At 38.3% G+C, this 25,857-nt stretch overlaps 1 protein-coding gene across 1 annotated transcript in view; it reads right to left on the bottom strand.

Moving 5' to 3' along the window:
* Positions 1–5,919: 5,919 nt before the first annotated feature.
* LOC121520230 (MAGUK p55 subfamily member 7-like) overlaps positions 5,920–25,857 on the bottom strand; it is a 54,852-nt gene continuing 34,914 nt past the window's right edge. The window contains exons 12-17 of the mRNA XM_041803605.1: positions 21,283–21,456; positions 17,135–17,215; positions 16,950–17,043; positions 16,671–16,779; positions 10,991–11,134; positions 5,920–7,356 (exon numbers count right to left, since the gene is read on the bottom strand). Of these exons, the coding sequence (XP_041659539.1) occupies positions 7,123–7,356; positions 10,991–11,134; positions 16,671–16,779; positions 16,950–17,043; positions 17,135–17,215; positions 21,283–21,456 (836 nt within the window). The 3' untranslated portion in view covers positions 5,920–7,122. The remainder of the gene's footprint in view (positions 7,357–10,990; positions 11,135–16,670; positions 16,780–16,949; positions 17,044–17,134; positions 17,216–21,282; positions 21,457–25,857) is intronic.

Here is a 25,857-nt window from a genome sequence, read left to right as displayed (position 1 = left end):
TTGCTGTTTGCTTTAGCTTTATCTACATTAGCTAAGCAAGCTTGTTCAATGTTTTCTTAAAGTGGGGGTATTATGCCTTTTTTTTTAAAGCTTTACACCATCTCTCTGATACCCACGTAGAAGCTTCACATGGTTTACAGCTTAAAAAACTCCTCATGTTTCTCACACTGGCGTCCTGAAAACCCCTTATTTTAACCTCCATCTGAAACGCGTCGTTTTCGCTGTTGTCTCTTTAACACCCCACCCCTTCCGGACCTGCTTTCCTCCAATTGGCTGATTTTCCCGAGGCTGGCTGGCAGCAGGACTCAGTGTTTTGTGCCCGCCCCCTCCAATGTGGCTATATTGCTATGCCAGTACTTGTAAACTTTGAATGAACCGGTCCGACTGAGTAAAATATGACGAATTTTGATATACGTCTGTACGTGTTAGACCCGGAGTCTGACCCTGATAGTCTGGAGAGAGAGGGGGAAGAAAACCAGCAGCAGTGAAGGATAGAGCAGGACGTATCTGCTTGGTAAGTGTTTAATTACTGAGTTACTAAATGTCTTTGATAATGGTGGACTGTCTGTTCATCTTGTGGGGGCGGTCTGTTCCGCTTTGCCGGCAGCACGGACAAACCAGTCAGGAGATCCTATTGCGATGACCTCATCAGTTCGCTCCATCGAAATTTCGTCTCGGGAAGATCTCGGAGAGATTCCCAATGAACCGTTTTCATCAGTTTACACTCTAATTCCAAGATAACTGCCACATACGTTTATCTTGTGTTTTGAAAATTTGCATAAGTGAAGTATGGACGCCCAACATTATAACTTTATATTTATGTTTTAAAAATCGAAAAAGTATAATGCCCCCTCTTTAAGCTTTGTCTACATTAGCTAAGCAAGCTTGTGCTGTTTGCTTTAATTGATCCACATTAGCTTAGTAAGCATGTGCTATGTTTGCTTTAGCTTTATCACATTAGCTAAGTAAGCTTGTGCTATGCTTGCTATGCTTTGTTACCTCATTGATATATGTGTAAGTATCTATGACATAACCTATGTAGTAACATTGGCTTTAGCTACTTCTGATACAGCTCACATTGCTTCACCTTCTCTCTGAGTTGCTTTGAGTGTTCTTTCATCTTCATGGTGTAATAGTAGCCAGGAATACTGATTAACCAGTCACTGAACCTTCCAGACACAGGTGTCTTCATACTACAACCACTTGAGACACACTCACTGCACTCAGGTGAACAATATTTCACTAATTGTGAAACTACTAGCACCAATTGGGCATCTGTTAAAATAAGGTCAGTCAGTTTAAAGGGACAATCACTTATTTTGAATCACATATTTTTGTTTGATTAACTTTGTAGATATCTCTTTCACTTTGACGTTAAAGAGGTTTTTTTGTCGAAGAGCCCAAATAATATTGACCATGACTGTTTTATAAAACCAGTAAAAGGGTAAAACATCCAAGAGGATATATACTTTTGGATATTTTTACAAAAATGAGAGACAGACAAATACGCCAATGCAGGCCTTAACCATAGGTATACCTCTGGGTTAAGGTTACATTACATTTACATGTTAAACTGCAGTGTGTCTTGAAATAAGTCAAAGTTGGTCCCACATACCAGTAAATAACTTTGCTTAAATTAGCAGGATGAAGCACCAGACTTGTAGGCTCTACAAATCGAATTTTAAAGGGGACTTAACTGAGCAGGAGCTTGTTTTATTGCTTATTAAATTATCTTTTTATTTGACATTGGAAGATTGTGTTTTCTTCCTTTACTGACTGCATGTTCTGGACTTCACAGGAATATTAAGAAGACTTTTCACTTTACAGTATGACGCAATGAGCTGAACTCCCCTTTCTCTCTTGCCGTAGATGTGTGTATGAACTTTACATATACTTTCAGCGTGTGGTTAACTGTGTGGGGTTTTAAAAGTCACAAATATCTCATGCAGAGCTGAAGATGTAGTTTAACATCAGTCGTATTTATTTTACATACTTCAGATAGACAGTTACATGATTGAGCCAAATTATCCGAGACCCATTGACATCATACTTCTGTGTAATGTTTGAAGCGGGAGCTGCAGCGGACATAAAAACGGCGGGTTTTCATTGGACCACTCCGGTGTCTTAAATGGGATGGCTATGATCTCAGAGGGTGCCTGCAGATTCTCAGGAGTGTGATGAAATTATACTGCCACGTTTTGGCAGAGCTGGAGCTTTGGGCCTGGCAGAAGTGTGACTGCTGTCCCAACTGTCTGGATTTGTATTAAGACACACCAATGATTACGTCTGCACTCATCCATTTGTGCCTCTGTCTTCTCGGTGTACCCAGTAATGTTTGACACTGACAATACGCCTGTTAAAGTTAAATAAAACAAACTTAAGGGCATGCTCTGGGTCCCTGCAGCCTAATTCACTGCTAAAGCCTCTCTGTGCTTTTACAGTAAGCTTTTATGTTTGCTCGTAACTTTCTCTCACTGTGTCTGCAAAGGCCCGAATCCCTGGAAAGCCATTACTGTCTCCCCACATCATGCAGCTCCCTCTTTCCCCCAAACACGACATGATAGACACATTAACACTCCTTCACACCCAATTGAGCACAGCGTCCAAAGGAGGAAGGAAACACTGTGAATGTAGAGGAATGCAGCTGTTGAAAAGAATTAAAATTAAGCTGCTTGTGTGCAGGAGAGCAGCAGAATCTGCACCCAGTGGGAAGCTGGGGAGTTAAAATGTAGGTATTTGTCAATGAGGTATCGCTAATAGAGATTTACTGCTAATTATCTCAAATTGTCTCAGTATGTTTTGGATCTGAAAAAGTTCATATTAATGCCATGAGGCCAAGGATATTCCCCAAGACAGTCTGGCTGCACCCTGTTCATTTCTGACGGCCACTTTCACAACCGTTCCTCTGAGATACCGAACATCGAAGAATGGAAATAAACACTAAAACTTTTAAAATAAAATCAGATTAAACTTCCATGTAGTGTTAGGGTAATGTTTATGGTGATGGTTAGGATAACAAAAGTTAATTCAAAAACCTCACCGCAAAACTTGATTACAAAATGTTAAATTAAACAGTAAACAGTCTGCTTACAGGAATAAAGCTTATTATCCATGAAGACATCCCAACACAGCCAGCATATCTTACATAGCCCTGTTAGCTGCATAAGCTACATAGCTAAACTAAGCTCACAAGGCTATGTTATCTGTGAAGCTACATTTACTAAATTTGACTTTAGATAAACGAGCTATGTAGCTAACAGAAAAAAGCTATGCTAACAATGTAGCTATGTAACTATGTTATCTGTATAGCTACATTTGCTAAAGCTAACTTAGTTATAGATGATGGAGCTAGGTAGCTAATGTAGGTACGCAGCTAACGTAACTAACGAAAAGGCTCACAAAGAAGCTACTGTATGTATGCTATGCAGGTCATTATCTACTAAATAGCTATGTTAGTTTTAGCTACGTTTGCTAAAACTCATGTTGCCAAAGCTCACGTTGCTAACGTTAGCATGGCCTGGGTAGCTATGTTAGATGTAGCTTAATTTGCCAGAGTTAACCATGGTTTTTGTTACTACTTCTTGAACAAATCTATATATAATTTATTCTGGATTCAGACCTCTGAACTTTTTCTCTGTTTTGTTTATGAAATACTGCTTAGTCTGTAATGTTTGCTATCGGGTTATTCATTAATGTAATCATCAGTCTTTGGGCCTTCCCAAAACTGTTGCCGCAAAGTTGGAAGCATAGCCTTGTCAAAAATGTCCTGGTATGCTGAAGCATTAAGACTGGCCTTCACTAGAGATAAAGGGCCTAGCCCAAACCCTGAAAACAGCCCCATACCATTATCCCTCCTCCACCAAACTTCCCAGTTGGCACAATACAATCATGCAGGTAATGTTCTCCTGGCATCTGCTGAACCCAGAATGCCTGTTTGACTGCCAAACAGAGATACATGATTTATCACTCCACAGAACACGTTTCCACTGCTCCACAGTCCAGTGTCGGTGTGCTTTACATCACTCCATCCAACACTTGACAATGGACTTGGTGATGTGAGGCTTGCATGCACCTCCTCTGCCATGGAAACCCATTCCATGAAGCTCCTCTGCAGTGTTGGTGCTAACATTAATGCCAGTGGAAGTTCAGAATCAGGATCAGAATCAGCACAGTATTGGTGACTTTATTGCACCATGCACCTTAGCAGTTGTTGACCTGCTCTGTGATTTTACATGGTCTTCCGCTTCATGGCTGGGTTGCTGTTATTCCTAAATGCTTCCACTTTCTAATATTATCACTTACAGCTTTCTGTGGAAAACCCAGCAAACTGTCTTAATGCCAAGCATCTCCCAAGCTTGAAATTACTGAGCTTTTTATTTTGTATAACAGATGTTTGCGAATGGAGACTGCATGGCTAGATGCTTGATTTAATAACCTGTGGCAACAGGTCTAATTGAAACACCTGAGCTGGCATTTGCAAGAATATTTTCTGTTTTCAGCAGCTGCTGTTATAATGACATCTGTGGATGCATTCATCTGGATGTCACTAGTTTACAGATCCACCTGTTAAACCAATATACAAGGACAGCCATGTCTGTTTATCAAGGAAAATACAGGGTGCTCACAATCACTACAGGACTTAAAGACTGCGAGGACAAATAGTCCAACAGTTGATGAACTGCATTCCTTAAGGCCGAAATCCTACTGAATATACTGCTTGAAATAAAGTTATCATTCTGTAATGGATATCACAACATGGGTGTGAAAACCCTTTGGAAAGCCATTGTCAGTCATCGTTGTACATCTACAATTGTAAGTTAAGAATATGTGTGTGAAGAAAAACCTGTATATCTACAACATCCACCCGAACCAAAGAGGTCTGACACACTGTAGTTTAGATTGGTCTTGGAAATAATAGCTGTCGAGTCTTCTGAGCTAAAGAGAATAAAGGACCATCCAGATGGTTCAGGCTTCACAATCTACAAAGTGAGCACCTGCGATGTGTGGTGTGTTTTAGTGTCCATGGCATGGGTACCCTACACATCTGTAAAGGCATCATTAGTACTGTGAGGTACATACAGGTTTTGGAGCAACATATGCTTCCATCCACGCCACAGTCTGCTCAACTCACGACATCATGGCTTTCCAGCATAAGAGTGTGTCTAGACATGCAGTCTGGACCTGTCTCCCATTGAAAATGTATGCCATACTTTGAAGCACAAAATATGATAACAGAAACCCCACGCTGTGGAGCATCCTCAGATCCAGGTCCATCAGAGAAGAGAAAGAATCCCACTTAAAGAACTGAAATAAATCAGATAATTAAAAAACAAACAAACAAACAAAAAAAAACGTAAAAATCAAAGTTGATGCTCACTATTAATATATTCAAGGCTGTGATAATCCCCTCCAAAGAAATCCAAATTGCATGTAGAATATAAAAAATGTCTCCTTTTTTGTTTTTTACATTAAGAAAAACAGGGGGTTTTGCACTTAAAATGGCATTAAAAGGCTTAAATTAAATTATCAAATCAATATTCCATATTTATCATAAGGTCTGAGCTTAATTTTAAAAAATCATGCAAAAAAGGTGAAAATGTGTTAATGTATATAATTTTTATTGTTATTTATGTATGGTGTCCATTTGTGGCCACAAATATCCTGAATGTAATAATTTATTAAAATATCAAAAACAAACAAACAAAATTAATAAATAAATATTACACATTACCAACATATTGAATGTTGTGATAATCTCCCAGGAAATCTTATTTGAACATAAAATACATTACAAACATTGGGGTTTTGCATTCAAATTGGCATTTTGAGGATAACATTCCAAAAAATTCAATTTTATATGATATTAATGATCATGTCTGATCTTGATTTAAAAATTAATTTAAAAATGGGAAACTTTTTTTTATTGTGTACTATTTTTAATGCTATATATGTATGCCATCTATTTGTGGCCAGGACAAAAACACAGTGTCGTAATTTGTTTAAAAAATAATAAGTTGTCACTCATCATCAACATATTCAAAGCTGTGATAACGACCTTCAAGGAAATCCAAATTTGCATGTAGTGCAAAGAAAATATTTTTTTGTGTGTTTTTACTTTGCAAACATCAGAGTTTTGTACTTAAACCGACATTTAAAGCAGCAAATCCCATAAAAATAATATTACATATTTATGATCAGGTCTGATCTTGATATCAAAAATAATCAAAAAAAGTTGGAACAAAATATTAATTTGTATTCTAATTCCATTTTTATTTATGTAATCTGCCATTTTTGGATATAGACATCTGAGTATAGGAATTTATTGCACACCATCTGAATGTTAAAGAAATTAAAATCTCAAGATAACAAGAAAAAATCAGGATGTTGAAAAAGAAAAACACTTAAATGAACATATCATGTATTAAAGTGAAAACCATGAGAAAACAGTCAGGAATTTCTCATTATCACAACAAACTGAGTGCCTTAAAATTTATGATACTTGCCCACTCTGGGCTTCCATACCACATGACCAATAAACAAAGAAAAAAAATCAAACACATGTTTAAGTATTTTTTGTCCTTGTCTACTAAATGTACACAGTCATGAAACATACAGCTATGAAAGAGGTTTTCCTTGTGCTTCCTCTGCAGTCTTTAATCGACTGTTATCTTCTGTCTGTCCTTATTTTGTTCAGCTTGTTGTTGGCAGCGTGTCTCTCCGGCTGCTACTAATAATATTTCTCTGGTGTACATTACAGTTAATTGAAGTGCAGCAGCTGTCAGAATAATTACATGCTGATGTTTGCGACTTGGCAGGGGAGGATTACACTCAGCCACAAGCTCTGGAGAGTTTCCTTTTTTCCTTCTTCTTCCCCTCCGTCCTGCAAGCCGACGTTATTTCAGCCTGATGCCAGTAGAGAATCTGGCTCTGACACAGACGGAGAGAGAGAAGATGGATTCTGTTTGCCTAATTAGATACAAACTGGGGGACAATATGGAAAAGTCTGGTAGTCACGGGACTTATTTACAAATGGAAAATAAAATATGAGAGAAATTCAGTGTTTATAAATAGAAATTAAGACATGTCTTTTGTTCGTTTGCTTGTCGTTCTTTCTTTTTAGGTTCAAATCCAGCCGCCAAGATAGCCACAACTTCTCCGTGCTTGTGTTGGAGAAGAGGGACAAATCCACTCTGCAGGAATCCACTGGACGTCTTCCTCTTCTACCCTCTTCAGGTCGGCCTTTAGCTCTCTAAACGCCAGGGCAATGTCTCCGTTAATAATCACTTTGTCAAACAAGTGACCACACTGGTTCTCCATGGTTTCAGCCGAGTCGATCATGTCCTCAAAATCCTCCTCCTGTGGCGAGAGAAACCAGACTTAACAAACACTCAGAAACAAGATGCTACTTTGGGTTTCCAACATGTCTATCAACCTGTAGTCATGATTTGATTTTGTGTGTTCTTTGAGCAACCATCAAGCAAAAAATGCAGAGGAATGTGGCAGTCACGGTCGATGGATTTCAACAATAAATCTGGCTCTGCGCCAGGTTGCTGTATTCATGTCTTTATAACAAAAGAGAACAAAGAATCCAATCTGGACCTCTTTTGTTAATCCAAAAAATATTCTTTGTTACATTTGGGTAATATATGAAGATTGATGGATGGAGAGATGGATGAATGGTTGCACAAAAACATACCAGCTATTGATTATAAATGATTTCATGATTAGTGAACAGTCAGTTTTTGATGATTTCAAGACATCTTGGTCCCAGAATAGTCAGAAATGGCCTTTCACATCAGAACATCACAGAAAGAGATAGTCACGGATCAGTATGCAGTGAGTGAGCTGCACCTGTTATGAGCTTGGAATATTAAAGGGGTCTGGCTGCAGACTGAAGCTCCCAGACGCCCCCACTTGCAGACCACCTCCATCAGGATCGCACACTGCAAAAATTACAGACTAAGCAAAATTTCAGAGAACTGGAATTTTTTTGGAATTAGATTACAAATAAATTATGTATAGGAAAGCTTTTGTATGTTAGCTTAAGATAAGCTTACATAGCTATGCTAGCTATGTAGTTAATGCTACTATGTAAGCCAATGTAGCTATGTTAGCTTTAGCAAATGAAGCTAATGCTTATGTAGCTACCCTAGCTATGTAGGTAATGTAGCTACGAAGCTAATGTGGCTTAATTAGCACTAGCAAATGAAGCATAACATAGCTAATGTAGCTCTGTTAGTTTTAGTTTTAGCTCCATTAGCTACAAAGCTATTTTACATAAATGAAATATGGGTTTATGAGATTTGCAAAACTGTAAAAGGTGTGCAGTCTTCAGCTTTGTTACCTACATTGATTATTTAGCTAATATAGTTACACTAGCTTTAACCTTACCTGCGTTAGCTATGTTAGAGTGTTTTATGGAGGACAAGCAGAGTGTTAGCTTCATTAAATGGTTTGTAATTAGGTTTCTCAGGTCAGGTTTTTGACTTTGTAACTTTTGGTACCCTAACCTTACCTTAACCCTTACCCACACCCTAACCAGAAGTTTAATCCGATTTTATTTCAGAGTTTTAGCATGTATTTTCATCCTGACAGAGGGGACCAATTAGAAAATTTGCCTCACTTCAAGAAATACCTCGTTCACAAACACCAGTGATAATAAAAGTGAGTGAAAAATTACTGCCTACTGCAAGTGGTAACTGCCACACTGTATATGAAGTAGATGCCACACAAACGTTGCAGTGATCAGGTAACATGTTTCACCTCTGTATGACTGAAGAATGAATGATCTGTAAAGGGAGTCTGTAAATGTGACTTTAACATTACTAATGTTATTATAATCCAGAGTTCAGTCAGTCTAAGGGTTGAACTTGTAACTCGTATTTAGCTACACAGCTCTGTAACCTAGCAAGGTAACATAGCTGTGAAGCTAACTCTAAAGCTAATGAAGCTACATTATCTATTTAAACCATGTAGATTTATGTTCCTGCATGACTAGCATAGCAAAAGCTAAAGCAAACAAAGCTATATTAGAGTATGCTGCGTGTGAAGCTATGTTAGGTTAAGCTACAGTCAATGAAGTCTAAGCTAGCCAGCATTCATGTAACTACTTCTGAAACAGGTCTAAACATTATTAAATCCCGGATTAGACATCTAACATTTTTCAGTTTTATTTATGAAATGTTGTTTAGTCTGTAATGTTTGCAGTGTGTTTATTTCATGAATGTAACTGCCAGACTTTGTTTATGAATAAAGTTGAATGAATTAAAAAAAATGTACCAACACATTACGTCCCTTGTATTCTGACAGATGCAGCGTCTCACAGTAGTGGTCTGCAAGAGGGGAGTCTGAGATCTGCAATCTGCAGACAGACCCCTCTCCAGTTTGCACAGAAAGAAGCCATTATTCCCCAAATGACTGCTTAATTAAGTTGAAGATGCACACATGCTGTTTGAAATGTGCATCCCTTACGATGCATTTAACCCTTTGAATTTGTTTTAATGAATTACATGTATCTTTTTGGTTCATTGCAAAGGTTGAGCACAGGTTAGAAATACAACCATTATTCAAGCCAATCAGATTTAAGCATCTGATGTCAGTGACATGGATATGTCAGGAAGTTGCTATAACACTGAAAACTAACATCCTACCTAAATGCCACAAGACTGAATATGAATCAGCTACAGAAGGGCAGAAAATAACTATAAATTTAAAATAATAAGCCTGCATCCATAAAGATTAGCATTACTACAACAAAGAAGAATTGCTCTGATGTAATTGAATATTATAAAGAAGAGATAAATTATATTACTGTTGACTAATGTCTAGATATATTATAAAAGGTTGATTATGGAGAAAATACAAAGGTATATGTTGTCATAACTCAAAGTACTTAGTACTACCAAGTGTAATGTAGGACAAACTGGTAAGAAGTACAGGAGAGGCTACAACATGTACCAGGCCAATACTGCAATGGCAGCCCCATGATAGAATAACACAGACAACTGATACAAGCAGCAAAGAATATAGAGCAATAAAACTTTGCTCAATGTGAATATCATCGAGCCGCCCACTCAATCATGATGAATGTTCCAGACTATTACCTGCTGTGCTGGCACATCAGCTAAACTCGACTCTGAGCAGATTTTTTACTTGCTAACTGGAAGGAACAAGGCTACTTAAAGGTGTTTTGAAACAGATTCTGCCATTTGTGTTCTCACATATACCCAAACCAGAATAATGCTGGGAAATTTACAGTAGATCAGCAAATGTGTGAAAACAAATACCCTTGAGCTGACCATATGTGATACAAAACCTCATGCAAGAAGTCATTTCACAATAATCTGCACATACATGACATGGAACGGATCCCATGACCATCCAACTGTACAGACCGAGGCATAACACGTCGTTACACGCTCAGAGTAACAAAAAAGAGGCCTTTTTATACTAGCTGTAGTACGAGTTGAAAGCAAGGCTCCTGTAAGACATGGCTGACATATCTGTGGCGTTCTGCAGTGATCACACTGTCCAGGCTGCAGCACAGGTGTGTGACCTGGTGGCTTTAATAAGGGCAGCAGGAGTCAAACCAGCCAGATGGAGATCATGGGAGTTATCTGGCATCTTTTTGTCATGTCTTAAATGCAGTAACCCTTCAAAACTGCATGCTTTTGTCTAAAGACATCTAAACATGATGTTTCCACTAGAAATAAGTGCAGTTTAACCTTTTACATTCATAAGATAACGAACATCAAGGTTATTTATGGAACAAGAAGCCACCCACCAAGCAGCCCGTAACTCCCCCGTCTCTTAAATGTCTCTTAAATGCAAACCAAAGGATGAGTTTGGTGTCTACAGGGTTGGGTGGGTGTGTTAGGGCCAAGATGTTTGACCTCACTCCGCCCTGCATGTTACAAGACATGAAACAAGCACCTGACTTCACACATGTACCCAGTGTGTTCTCTGTGTTTAGTGTTGTAGCGTCTCTTACTGAAAAAATCCTCATTGAGCTCTTGTCCTCTTCATCACAGATGAATTTAGCTCTCCGTCTGGTGAGGCGCAGCTCCTCTATGCGTGGGGGCTTCACAAACACCACGTAGGGTTTGAATTCAGACGTGTACACCTTCTTTATTTTCTGTTATGACAAATATAAAAGAAAAGTTTGGATGTTAAAGGAAGCCTGTATGGTACAAGAAGTACATGTGACAAAACATGATTTCATAAATTCAAACTTATTTAAAAATCAAAACATAACAGAAACATTCTTGAGATCCATGCACTCTGTGGATTATCTAGAGATAAAGTAAAGACTTGCTACAGCTGTCACACTAAAATTAATAGCACATAAGAGGAGTAATGTTTGGTGAATATCAGCATGACTGTTACACAATACAATACAGTACAGAATGATATGAGATGATACAATGTGAACCAAAACCACAGGATACAATACAGTGTGGTTCAAAACGATAGGATACGATATGATGCAGTACAATACCATATAAGATATGATACAGTGCAGTACGGTGTGGTGGGATATCATACATTTGCCAACAATACATCATAATACAGTACAATACAATGCAATATGATATAATACGATACAATGCAGTCAATCAATTTGATATGACAGGATGCAATATGTTACGATGCAGTACAATAGGATATGACACAGTACATTTGGATAAGATCCATTATGATACAGTACAATACAATTGTTACATTACCCGTAACTAGGGGGTGAGGGGAATTAACAATTGATTTGTAGAAAAAAACAGGAAGGAAGAAGGAGGCTGGAAACACTCAAAAATAAGCAAAAATTTACTGACCAAAAATTAGTAAATCAACCAAAAAGAGCTTCCTAAGAAACTGCAGCTAATCAACCTTTTCTGTAAGTTAAAGAAAAAAAAAAGAAAGAAAGAAGGTCTTTCTTGGACGAGGTTAGACACATAAAGCCCAGCTTCACTTCTGCAGGCCTGCACACCTTCAGCCCCAGAGAGAGACTGCCAGCTTTCCTCCCTCCTTTGTAATCTCCTCTGCTGCAGGGCTGACTGCTGATCTGATACAGGTGAGCCAATTAGCTTCCCTGGGCAGGTGAGGAACAAGCCTGTGGCAGAGGAGAGAGAAGGCGAGAGGAGAAGGGGGGAGCAAAACAAAACAAGAAAAACAAAACACACACTACCCATAACAACAATGCATTACCATACAATATGTTAAGTTACAACATGATACAATGGGGTATGATTTGATAACATGCAATTGGTACAATACGGTATGATGCGATACATTACAGTGCAATATGATAAGTTAAGTTACATCATGTTACGATACAATATATATGATACGATACAATATAATACAGTGGGTTGCGATACGATACATTATGATATGATACAATGCAATAGGATACGATATATGAATATGAAACTATAAGATACGATGTGATACAATACGATACATGCATTTGATACAATGTAATATGATATGGTGTGATATGATAAGATGTGACCTGATACGATACAGTACATGACATTAAGATACGATACAATGCAATAAAAAACTAAGACACAATATGCTACAATATACAGTGTGGAAGGATACAATACATTATGACACAATACAATATGAAACTATAAGATACAATGTGGTACGCTACATTGCAATGCGATAAAATAAAATGCAGTATGGTATGATGCGATAGGATATGAACGCATAAGATGCGATATGATGCAATGCATACCTTAGTGTTGTACTAAAGACCACACCATCTGAGACCAACACTCACCTGAGACCAGTGTGCACTAAGACCAGGACAAGACCAGGACTTTTGGGGGTCGAGACCGAGACAAGGCCAAGACCGAGACAAGACCAAGACAATAAAAATCTATTTTAAAAACCATGACAAGGTTGAAAAGTTGAAGAGCATTCTCTGTTTAATTTTAGTTTTATTTTAAATCAATTTGACAGAAAAAAAACAAGGTGTCTGCAACTTTTCCAAGCACAACATGCAAAAATCTCAAATCTTGACAAATTTGTTCAGCTAACTTCTTGTAAAATATAAATCCATATATGTATTTTAAAGCACCTGACAAGTCCAGAATTATTTTGAATATGTGAAAATGAGATGTTGATCTGTATTTGCCAGGTGAATGAGTTCTAAAGTAAGTGTTCAGAGGTATTTCTGACTGGAAATAAAATGGACTGATGTCCAAGTGTTTTCAGGTGAAGCTATTTGTTGTTTTAACAAGTGCTTCTCCTTATGATCACATTAATGAAGTTGAAGAGTAGCAGATCAGTGCTGGTCTCATCTGGTCTTGATGGAAAATCCCGAGTCCGGCCAGTCCAAGACAGAGACAAGATCAAGTAAAAATGCTCTCGAGTCTGAGACAAGACCATGACATTCAAAATGTGGTCTTTAGACCAGTCTCAAGACCAACACCATTCTTGAGTACTACAACACTACCATATAATGTGGTATGGTATGACAGTACAATGCAAAACAGTATGATAAAATGTGGTTCTGGACTGGACATCCATCAGCTGAGGAAACGGGTAAGATCAGAGTTCAATCTGCTAAACCATGGCAAAAATGTACCGAACCAGACCAGACTGCTTTGTGGAACAGGACCATACACCACACACATAATCTTAAAAATTGTAGCTGATTCAGGAATGTAGAGGATTGGTTAAACTGATTTAAATAGTTTTCTTAATTTGAACCATGACCAATTCCTCTCCATGCTGTGTTATAATGTGCAGCAGATTAATGAAATCCACACTAATGTTGTTTTAATTTTTCCTCAGGGTATTGGACTTTTACTCGTTCCTTCAGCTGATCTGAGGAGGGTAAGAACATATTGTGCCTCTTTTGTTACACATGTGGTTTGTTCAGACTGTTTCTTTCCCTTTGGCATATCCAGGTTGTTTTAAAATGATTTTAGAAAGTTTGGACGATGAAAAAACACATGATGTAAGGTCTTTGCCAATCAGATCCGACTCACATTTTGATGTGTTTGAAATATGTCTGATTAGATTACTACTCTTTATCAGGGTGTTCTAATGCTAACATTGGAAAATGAAATGCCTTTTTTCTTCTTGTAAAACAATCATAGATTGTAGAAAATATTTAACAAAGCCAGAGTGACGTCAACTTTTTGGTTTCCAAAGAGGGCTTCTGCCCAATCCATAGCAGTCGCCATATCGAAAATGCTGAGTCAAACTAGCTTTAGATGTTAAGCTGAGGAGAGTCGTTAGCTTTCTGGCAAACAGCTAGATCATGCAGTCATATCAGCTGTGTTTCTAATTATGCATAAATCAATATATTTATCTAGACTGAAATGGATGAATCATTAAAAAGTACCCACTGTACAGTGTGTACCCATCAAGGGTGCCAAAATATTTTTTGAGGTTTTAAACATGATTATTTCTGATATATAAATCTAAATCTTACCATGGGATATGCATGTAAATTCAATTGCTTTTGCAGCCAGCCTCAAGTGGACACTCAAGGAACTGCAGCTTTTTGCACTTCTAATATCGATTTTATTTTTTTTTTATAGAGGTTGCTGATTGGGAACCCATGTGAAAGACTCCAAATATCTAGGGGTCTTCTTAATGGGTGAGAGTAAAGTAGATTGTGATATTGACAGGCAGTATTGCTGATGTTACCAGAATGCAAAGTAATGAGACAAGAGGTAAAAGCAGTCTACCTTTGTTCTGCTCTCACCTACGGATGTGGCCTTTAGGTAGAGACTGAAAGAACATTGCAAATACAAGGGGCTGAAGTGATTTTTTTATAACAAAAATTAACAAACATTAACACGTCTATGCCTTGGACATTTGATGCTTTACCCTTTCATTGATTTTATAAATACATCAGCTGCTAATTTAACAAAGGTCCAGCCAGTTGGTGCTAGTGGTTTCATAATTAGTAAAAATGGGTTTTACCTGAGTGACTGTGTCTCAAGTGATTGTAGTATAAAGATACCTGCATCTGGAAGGTCCAGTCACTGCTTAATCAGTATTCCTAGCCACCATTACACCATGAAGACAAAAGAACACTTCTCAGTGAAAAGGTTATTGAAAATTTTAAGTCGGGATGGATAGGAAAAAAAAAAATTCCATGGCACTAACCATCTCCCTGAGTTCAGTTAAATCCATCATCAAGAAATGGAAGGACTATGGCACATGTGTAAATCTGCATAAACCAGGTCGTCCTTACAAACTGAGTGACCTTGCAAAGAGACTGGTAAGAAAGGCCACACCTATGACTACACTGAAGGAGTAACAAGCTCCAGCAGCTGAGATGGGAGACTCTGCATACAATGACTGTTGCCTGGGTTCTTCATAAGTCAAAGCTTTTTGGGAAAGTGGCAAAGAGAAAGCCACTGTTGAAGAAAACTCAGATTAAATCTGGACTAGAGTTTGCCAAAAGGCATGTGGGAGACTCCATGACCAAGTGGAAGAAAGTTCTTTGGTCTGATGAGACGAAAATTGTGCTTTTTGACAATCAGACAAGACGCTATGTTTGGCAGACACCAAAAACTGCAGACCACCAAAAACACACCATCCCCACTTTGAAGCACTGTAGCGGCAGCATCACGCTGTGGGGATGCTTCTTGGCAGCCGGCTCTGAAAGGCTTGTAAAGAGGGTGAAATGAAAGTAGTGAATTATAGGTAAATCCTTGAGGAGAATTTTATTCAGTCTGTAAGAGAACTATGGGTTGGGAGAAGATTTATTTTTCCAGCAAGACAATGACCTGAAGCATGCAGCAAAAGCTATATTATACTGACTGAATGATTTATAAAGCCAATAAAAGGGTAAAACATCTAAGGGGTGAATACTTTTAATACGCATTGTTGTCCATGTCTTTATGGGCACACACTGTGCAGGGGGTGATTTCTTTTTCTTAGTTATCTGATCTTTTTGGTTTAAAAAGGAAAAAGAAATGCATAATTACAGACGTGGTTGATATGACTGCAAGCTGGCATGCTGTAGCTGTTTGTCAGGAAGCTTAAGGCCGCCTCAGCTCCTCTTTGTCTGTGTCTCCATTGATCTGAAGTTAGTTTGACACAGTGTTTTCAAGATGGTGGCAAAGGTGGATTGGCTTCAAGAGCCCTCTTCAGTAACAAAAAGGCTGACGTCACTCAGGCTTTGTCTAATACTTTCTACAGTCCCTGGTCTGAGCTCTGATATACTTTGAAAAAAAAAAAGCATAAAATCACCAGTCACTGCTTATGAGCATGGACCTTAATTGTAAGGGTGTAACACGTTTGAAAGCCAGTACAATCCATCCTTACTCATGCACTTCAACAAACCAGTAGCATGAGATCCTTCACTGTCTTCCCACCATGCACCTCTGCCAATTCAGTGTTCACCGGAGTGCCTGGCCAAGTAGAAACACAGCCAGGAACTTAACACTGCAGTTGGTGACACAGGCCCTCAGAAACTTGATTTTTATTATTTAAACATTCACAAGTCACTCGATAAAAATGATTAAGTTTCACAGTGACCTTTTTAGTGTTAGTATAAAGCACCAGTTTGAATGATTTACCAGGAACATGTGAATAATCTTGGCTAGAAAAATGCCCCTCTATTTGGATTCTCGTCCAAATTGAGTTGGCTACATAAAAATGGATTTAATTACCATCTTTAATGGGATGATACTCACACAAGGGTGCACATCCAGGAGGCACACCTTGCCTTCAGCCATCACCCTGTGCACAGAGTCTAGATTTGTGCCATAGTAGTGTCCACTGTGCCTCCCATACTCTATAAACCTGGAAGCAGAAAGAAACAGACAGGAAAGACGGCATAAAATTGTTCTCAGACGCTACTAGAAATGGAGGACACTGTCCTCGTAAAAAGGGAATAAGGAAAAACGAGTGAACAAAACACCAGTGGGACTATTTTTAACATTCTGGGAATGGAAAACACAGGCAGACAGCACCTTTGATTGAGGATATCCTCTTCAAACTTGTGAACAGATACAAAATGATAGTCCACCCCGTCAATCTCCTGCCTGCTCTTCTCTCTTGTGGTGTCTAAAAGAGAAAAACACAGGAGGCTGATACAGAAAATGAAGCCATTACTAGAGCAGAAGGTAGAGGTGACAGTTTTAGATGTCTGTCTTACACGGCACGGTGATGCCGTAGTGGTCAGGGTCGGATATCAGCAGCCTCCTCTTCAGTTCACTTACGCCAACGCCACTGGGCCCTGGAGATGAAGATTAAAATCGCTCATGCTTTCCTCACAATAAAGTCTAACATTGAAAGGGCTTGGTGGCACATCTGTCTTTATCATCAGAGAAGAAAAAAGGCAGACAGAGGCTTGATTTCATCATGATTTCAGTCTAAAAATGTTTCTTTTTTCATTTGAATGAACATAAAATTCTCCTATACCCTCTGGAAAATCCATACCATCTCATCTTAATGGGACATCTGCAAAGCCACACAGTATCAGTGTCATTAAAGTGTAGGATGCACAGGATGGAGCAACAATATACACACGCATACAGCAGCATCTGGGATTTTCTTCTGAAGCAGGTTTTTCTGCTGTCCCACATTGCATCAGGCTCTAATGGAGCACCGTCTGAAAGTAGGATTCCTGACATACCTGCCTTTTCCATCACAGCGATGCATGAGCTTGATACATTACAAAATATCAAGTTTATAGACTCCTCGCTCGTACATTGCTGATGTTTTTCACAGCTGCACAGAAATGGAGTCGAGGGTTTTCTGGCTTCCTTCTTCTGACCTTTATTTTTGAACGTTTACTCTATCCATGTGGCCAAAAGTGGTTGGCAGCTACTGCTACCAACTTTTCTGGGGCATAACAGCTTTTTGTTTCATCAGAAGCTTCTCTGGGTTTGTATCCATAGTGGTACATTTTATTTCCAATCAGCCTAAACTTTGTTTTTTAAGTTAAATGTATCACCAACTTGTTTTATTTGAGTTAAAATATCTGTAAAAAGGGAAGACTGTGCAGTGTTGTTAAAGCAGCTGTGGTGGATCTGTTCTTTAAAATCCATCCTAGCAGAAAGGATGTATGGGAGTACATGGACACTGACTGATGTGTGTTAACGTTCTATTTTTGTACTAAAATAAAAATAAACTAAATTTATTTTTTTTTATGATCAAAGGGAAAAAAGCAGAACAAGAAATATAATACCTGAAGTGCATGCTAATTTGGAAGTAGATAACAACAAAAGACATGTGCAGAAAAATTTTACACAAACAATTGAATTGGTACAAACCAACTACACAGGTAATCAGTCAACAAGATGTACAATTTATATAAAAAGTTAAATAGATGTTAATGTTATTGTGTTTAACTGGTCAAACAAAAGATGTTTAATTTGTTTCTTTAACTAATAATAATTAGTACGGTTTCTAATATAACTGGCCATGTTCAAACATGTTTACACAGCATCGCCAACTACAACCGACAGCAATTATACTAGTAAGATGTTTAATTATCTTTTATTTATTTATTTGGTAATTGGCATATTTATGAGGACATTCTGGCCTGCCATAATTCAAAGGAGACACTTTGCTATGTTTATGTGAGGCTTAGGGAACAAGATAAAGTACAATTTATTCTCTGTCCTCTCAGTTGTTGCCTTTATCCAGACGGATCTGGCTGCCACCCTCACAGACTCCGCCTCTTTCAGGACTTAAATACATAAAATTTTACTAAACTTCCATTCAGGGTTAAGGTAAAATTAGGATACCAAAAGTTAAAAGTTAAAAATGTAGCCTAAAAAAACCCTATTATAAAACATTTAATAAAGCAGAGTCAAAAGTCTTCTCGTCCTCCATGAAGACACTCTACTGCATAAGCTACATAGCTAACGTAGCTAAAGCTGAGCTCATGAAGTGGCTATGTAAGCTACGGAGGTGTGTTCTCTACATTGCTATGCTAGCTTTAGCTACATTTGCTAAAGCTCATGTTGCCAAAGCTCATATTGCTAAAGCTCGTATTGTTAAAGTTCACATTGTTAAAGCTCACACTGCTAAAGCTCACATTGTTAAAGCTCACGTTGCTTAAGCTCACGTTGCTAAAGCTCACGTTGCTGAAGCTCACATTGTTAAAGCTCACGTTGCTTAAGCTCACTTTGCTAAAGCACACCTTGCTAAAGCTGATGTTGCTAAAGCTCACTTTGCAAAAGGTCTCGCTGTTTAAGCTCCTGTTGCTAAAGCTCCCGTTGGTAAAGCTCACGTTGTTTAAGCTCCCGTTGCTAAAGCTCATGTTGCTAAAACACACATTTCTAAAGCACACATTTTTAAAGCTCACATTGCTAAAGCTCATGTTGCTAAAACTCACGTTGCTCAAACTCACGTTGCTACAGCACACATTGCTAAAGCTCACATTGCTAAAGCTAACATTTGCTAAAGCTCACATTGCTAAAGCTAACTTTGCTAAAGCTCAAAATGATAAAGCTAACTTTGCTAAAGCTTACTTTGCTAAAGCTCAGGTTGCTAAAGCTAACTTTGCTTCATTGGCCAATGATATGTGTAGCCATGTTAGCGTTAGCTAAAGCTAATGGAGCCAAAGCGAGTCATTGTCCTCATACATACTTGTAAAGTGGGTCTTCACTTAATGTAATCCCAGATTAAAACTCTGACATTTTACCCATTTTTTTATTGTTGGCAATGTGGTTATTTCATGAAAGTCATGGCAGGTTTTTTTATGATTTAAGTCAAATTTTTAAAAGTCATCAGAAATAGACAGCATCTTGGATGGATGGTCTGCAGCCAGACTGTCCTGACTTTATCTTATGCAACATAGTTTGAAAAATATGCTAAGTTACAAGTAGATTTATTCCAATAAAACCACAGAAAAATTTAAATTTTTCTATGGACGTCAGCCAGCTGGATGTCTAGTCTATTATAGGGCTTCATGAAATGATTGGCTCGCAATGTTGGAGGGCAGGGCTTTGTGATAGGTTAATTTCTTTAAGGGCTTTAGTGACATTGTTAATTGTGTGAGGGCCAGCAAATATGAATGATCTCTGAATTCATACTGATGCTTCTAAATACAATTTTCATTCAAATACTCAAGTGAGCAAGTGCACACACGTTTTTCTGTTACTTGAAAACGTGGAGGAAGAGAGACTGATCAGCATTAGAAAAAAAAGGGATGGTTATCTGCTTTAAAAAGTGAAATTATTTCAGCCCATTTTAATCAATCAGGAAACAGCATTTTATAATAGTCAGTCTTTACACTGGTGGTCTTGTTTTCTTTTCAAGGGTTATTCAAAAGCATCGGTACAGATTTAAGCCTGCTTCATAACCAGCTAAAAACTCCTCACACCAACTTTAAATCTGAATGAAGTTTGAAACTCCAACCAGTCTAACATTATCCAGCTGCTTCTGTTTTAGTGATCCACGTTTTGGTTTTCCTGTCTCTTACTCTCATCGGCAATAAGTTAAATATTCTTAATGATGAACTCTGGTCAATGAAGAGCCTTCACAGCAGACAGTCAAACATATTCCAGAGTCGGGCAGAGCTCAAACTCAATTATGGAGGTTTAAATGTAAATCCAAGCTGTCTTTACTGTTCTACTTTGGTGATGGAGAACTTGGCTGACATTATGAGGGATCTTACTCACAATCATCTCGTTCTTTTTGCTCCATTCATCTATCATTCATTTCCTCACTTTGGGCTTGTTTTCTTCAAGTTCAATGTGTCTCCTCTCCTCTGTGCTTTCCTCTCCCTTTCTCTTTGTTTCAGTCTCACACGACCCACAGTTGCATCATAATCTGACATTAAAAAGACACAATGTAAAATTCTCTAAGGAGAGCTACAGCTCAAAATACATAGAGCAGGCCTGCAGGGTTGGCAGAGTATTTAATCTGGGGTGGGCCACTTGGTAACTTAAGAGAAGTCGATGTATCGTTACTTTGAGTTCTTTGACAGTGTTTACGTGGCTTCACTGGGAAATAACTGTTCTTTAACTCAAGAGTTGGGACATAAATCTTCATCAATGCATTACTTTTTCTTTTGATCAACAGCAGCTTCAATAATTCTGTCCTTTCTGTGAATGGGATCACGTTATTTTGATTTTGTGGACAAAGGAAAGCAGTAGGATAACATAAAACAGAACACAACTGACTATAGCATTGAACCACAACATGAAGAAGCCTTTTGAATAGCAATGTTATCTATCAGACGTGCTGACAGCAAAGGAACTGGCTTTACACGCTTCTGGCATGGGACTCTAAAATTTAACTTTCCACACAAGATAAGTTGCTTTTTCCAAAAGTTGAGCTCATACGTACCAACCAGAAGGACCAGACGGTGTCTGTCTGTGGGGTCTCTGTAGTGGGGGATCACCTCGATGTAGGTAGGGGTGGTAAACGTGCTGTGTACCACTGCGCTCCATCTCCTGGACCGAGCTGCTTCTTTGGCCCAGGTGCTTTTTCTCCCAAGTCGAAAACTTCTTCTTAAACCAGCTAGACAACAAAGAGAGGGGTCAAAGATCTGCAAGGCATTCTACAGTCCAATGGTTGAGCATGATCTGAGTGCTCACTCTGTATGGATTTAATCAGAACAGGCTGTAACAAATGTCGTAGAGTTGAGTCATAGAAAACTCCAACAGACAGAGACACAAGTCACATTTACCTGTATTTCATTTGTCACTTATACAGAGCTCAAATGCAAAAAACAAAACAAACATCGCATATCTAGTGAACAAAACTAGCAACTACCATAACTAATGTTCCCTGTCAACAGGGTGTTTGATGCAATCATTCCCGTCTTGTTCATATATTAATGATAGTTGGGGAAGACACATGAAAACAGACACGCCTGCTGTTGCCATGATTCTTTGTGATGCTAACCAACAGTTTGTGCTGGCATTGTCACGAAAAAAAGCTGGAAAGTTGAGGATTCGGCTCTTCTCTTACCCAGGACTTCCACTGGGTCCCTCTAGGGTCCGTCACAGCTGCCCTGCAGTTTGACCGCGTCCTCGGCTGTCTGTCAACAACTACTGACTGTGTTTTCAGTGCGCAGCACGGAGCAGCACTGTAAGACTGCTAGACCCGCTATGACTGAGGAGTTCACACGGTAATACACACGTGAAGCTATTGTTCCATTGTTCCAAACTGTGGAAGTTAGAGAAGCGTAGACTTGCTTGGAATTTTCTCTTTTTTTGTCCTTTCATTTGGATTTTTGTGCTTCTACCATGGGTAGGTAACCTATTCATAAATAAATGTGCATAACCCCTAAAGGCTGTTTTAATATAAGTGACACTAAAACTGCTAAGCACAGAAATGCGCTTTTGATACAGCAGCTATAGAAAATATTATACATTAATATCTTATTCTACTTTCATTGAGCTATTTTTTCACCTAAAACTGACATAATTATTGGTATCAAATATTCATTAATTTTAAAAAAAGATTTTAACCATTTGAATGCCAGTTTTTTTGTCATGATGCCACCATATCTGTCAATGAAAAAAAATTGAACAACAGTAAGCAAATGTTTTTTGTGTTTAAGTATTATAGCCTGGGATATATAAATGATTAACAGCAACACTGATTGTATTTCATTTTATTTATTTATTTTTTGCAATGACACATACTCACTCTCAAGCTGCTAAGCACAAAAATGTGCTTTTCATACAGTAGCTATAAAAATATTAGACATTATTATTTTATTTTACTTTATCTATTTTTACCTACAACTGACCTAATTATTCCATATACCACATGTAAAGTGATTTTTCTCTGTATTGAATTGTTATAGCCTGGGACATGTCATGATTAACAGCAACACTGATTTTTATGCATTATTATTTTTTGCATGTTTTTCATTGAGCTATTTTATCTCTTTATGCCAAATACGGTCAAAATGACCCCATCTAGTGGAGAGTAGTAAAAATGATCAGTTCCAAGGCAAAAGCCCAGTGTAACACCCCGACATAGTAAAATTTATGCATTAGGCTTTAATGGAAGTGACATCAAAAATTGCAGTTTGAATGGGTTTCAATGGGGCATTTTTTGTGCTTAACAGCTTGAGTGTAACTATTGCTTGTAAAAAGTGTATTTTAGACTTACTGTAGGAGCTGAGCTAACAAGATCGAACAAAACATTTACACAATCTTGCCAAAGTTCATGCCAAATTCATCAATGCAGTCAAAATGATCAAAAATAAAGAATGAAAAGCACGTTAAATGCATACATCCTTCCCTTAGGGTTAATCATCTATCCATCCTTTTACTAAAGCTCTTATCCCATTCAGGGTCAAGAGGGGCTGGAGCCTGTCCCAGCTGCCACTGGGTGAGAGACGGGGGACTTGACTGGTTGCCAGTGACCCAGCCATGGATTTACTGTCATTTGTTTGAGAAGTGCGATTAAGATAAACTTTGCTTATTCTTCTTGTCCCTCTGACCTGTTGACTCCAGGCCTGGCCGCAACCCCATTATGATGTTTGCCAGTGTAGTAAAGTGAAATATAATCTGGCATTTGTTTAGCGTCAACACTAAGTATTTTATTCTGAAACTTAACCAGTTATTTTGATTTGGTTTCAGCAAGACTTCATGCCTTGCACACCCTTGGTGAAGTCTATGGGTAACTGTGCGAGGCTATGCATTTGGAGGACCAAAATATCAAACATGCCTAGAATTCATCTGACTGATCCAAAGAAGCTAATAGGGCCATATTTAACTATCATGCCTCCCTGTACACGACAAATTACACTTATCAAACTCAAAATTTGGCTCCAACCATGCAGGAGAGTTTTGTTCTTATAACTTCTTAAATCCATATGACATACTGTATTTTGGAGCAATTGGGCCTAAGACAATCCATCATCCAGCCTATCACTGTTGTATAAAGAACACTCTCAAGAACAGTCTAAAAGCCACTTCTTTGAAATCTTATTAGAATCAGGAAACCCTAGGCATAAACAAAGGGATAGGGCTGAGTAGTGGGGATTTATTAATTGTTTTAAGATCCACCTTAGCTGTACCCCACAGCAAGTCTTTCTGGAGTCCAGGAGTTCCTGGGATAAGAAATGTACTTGAGTTGAGCCTTGGTCCTGTCTCAATCTTAAACAAAGAGGACTAAGGATTTCCATTTTAAGACATTTAAAGACTGGTGGCCAACTGTCAGGGCTTCTGGTATAGTTTGTGGTTTGTAGGGAAGACTTTATTGCCAAGACTTCCTCTTCTGAGTTGACATTGTTTAAAGTCCAACTAATAACTTGAGAAGCAAGTTGGACGTGAAGAAGAAAACCTCAAAGGGGATTAGATGAAAAGATGACCACTGATAGGTTCCAGGATTATATTATGCAGGACTGCAGTCCACCTCCATTTCCAAATGGACTATTTTACGGCATAAAGCCAATCCCTGGTGAAAAGTTGGTTGACAGTACAGCTTTTACCACAGAGAGCAAAATCTTGTCCTACGCCTACAGAGTGTACACTTTTATACAGATCCTGAACACAGAGAAAAGCCTGACTGTGACTAAATGCAAAGTCCTGTTTCATATGCAGTCAATTACATGACTCATGATTTAAATGTGAAACTCTGTGACACACAGCGTGATTTGGATTGGTTTAATTTTGGTTTGCTTCAGTCCCTCAAAGTTGTGATCTTTAATTGTTCTTGACACGCTCTGGTTTGGTGGTCTCAGTTTTGGTTGTGACTCAAACATTTGTCATAAAGTTAAACTTCTGAATGTGAATCTCCTATCTTCAACATTTGCACATATTTCGAGTCCTTCTTCTATGACTTGGTGAATGCAAATCCATCATTCAGCCCCTCTTTTCAGCTCCATTATGGTCTGCATCAAGTAATGTGTGAATAACAGCCATTCTACTCAGCACGATGGGTTTTGATTGTTTTTTTTTTTTCCTGTTATTAAGCTTCATAACTATCAACTTTGTTTGGTAACTTTGAAATCTTTAAATATGTTATCTTCATATTTATCTAATTATATCTTGATAACCTCATCGGGTATTTGAAGCTTCATGGACTCAGAACTTAATGTAATCCTTGTAATGCAGGATCTTTTTAACACTGCTCCCCTCGGGGATTCAAAACATTTAAAATAAGCCTCAGACAAGGACTATGACAGAAAGAAGGGAGGGCTGCAGCAGGAATGAGAGGCAGAATAAAAGATTACAACACCATTTAAGGCACTCTCAACACCCAAACTTAGGAGTAAAGCACTTCTCTAATCAACAAAAATCTCTGTCGAGAGACGACGACACGGTCTGTCATGCAACACTTGTAAGTCGTCTGACAGCAGACGTCTGCCATGCGACTGTGGTCTGGCCTGGCCTGGCAGTCTCTCTCTTTTTAACGATGGTAACTGCTGCTGGGTGATCGTGCCAGGCTTTCTTTGACGTCAACTGCAATTTCACTTTGTAAGCATGTCTGTCCATTTCCTCTCCACCAGGCTCATTTAAGGAAACAGGGCAGTGAGAATGGAGATTTTAAAAAGTTTTGTTTACATGAGAATTAAACTGACGATTTACTCAGAATGCTTAACAGGAACAATACTCTAATAATCCAGTGTTAGAAAGTTAAGAAAAAATCCTCTTTCCTCAAATGAAACATAGTCTCGGGGAAAGAATGTAACATAATTCTGGCGTTGAAATTCTCCTTTGTCACTGTTCTCTCAGGAATAAAACAGTTCTTTTACAAAATCTGCAGGGGCCTTCATGTTAAGATTACAGGATAAAAGATAAAACTTCTAAATTGAATGTAACGTATGTAGAAGTATGATTATTAATAGCAGTAGAAATATCTGCAGGGCATTTATGTAGAAGTAAATAAATTTTGTTCATCAAAAGAAATGGTTTGACATTTTGGAAGAGGGAAATAAATTGATCCAACACAAAA

This window comes from Cheilinus undulatus, linkage group 13, assembly GCF_018320785.1.
Source record: "Cheilinus undulatus linkage group 13, ASM1832078v1, whole genome shotgun sequence".
Taxonomy (NCBI): domain Eukaryota; kingdom Metazoa; phylum Chordata; class Actinopteri; order Labriformes; family Labridae; genus Cheilinus; species Cheilinus undulatus.
The sequence above is the reverse complement of the archived record's forward strand: the minus strand, read 5'-3'. Positions and strand labels throughout refer to the sequence as shown.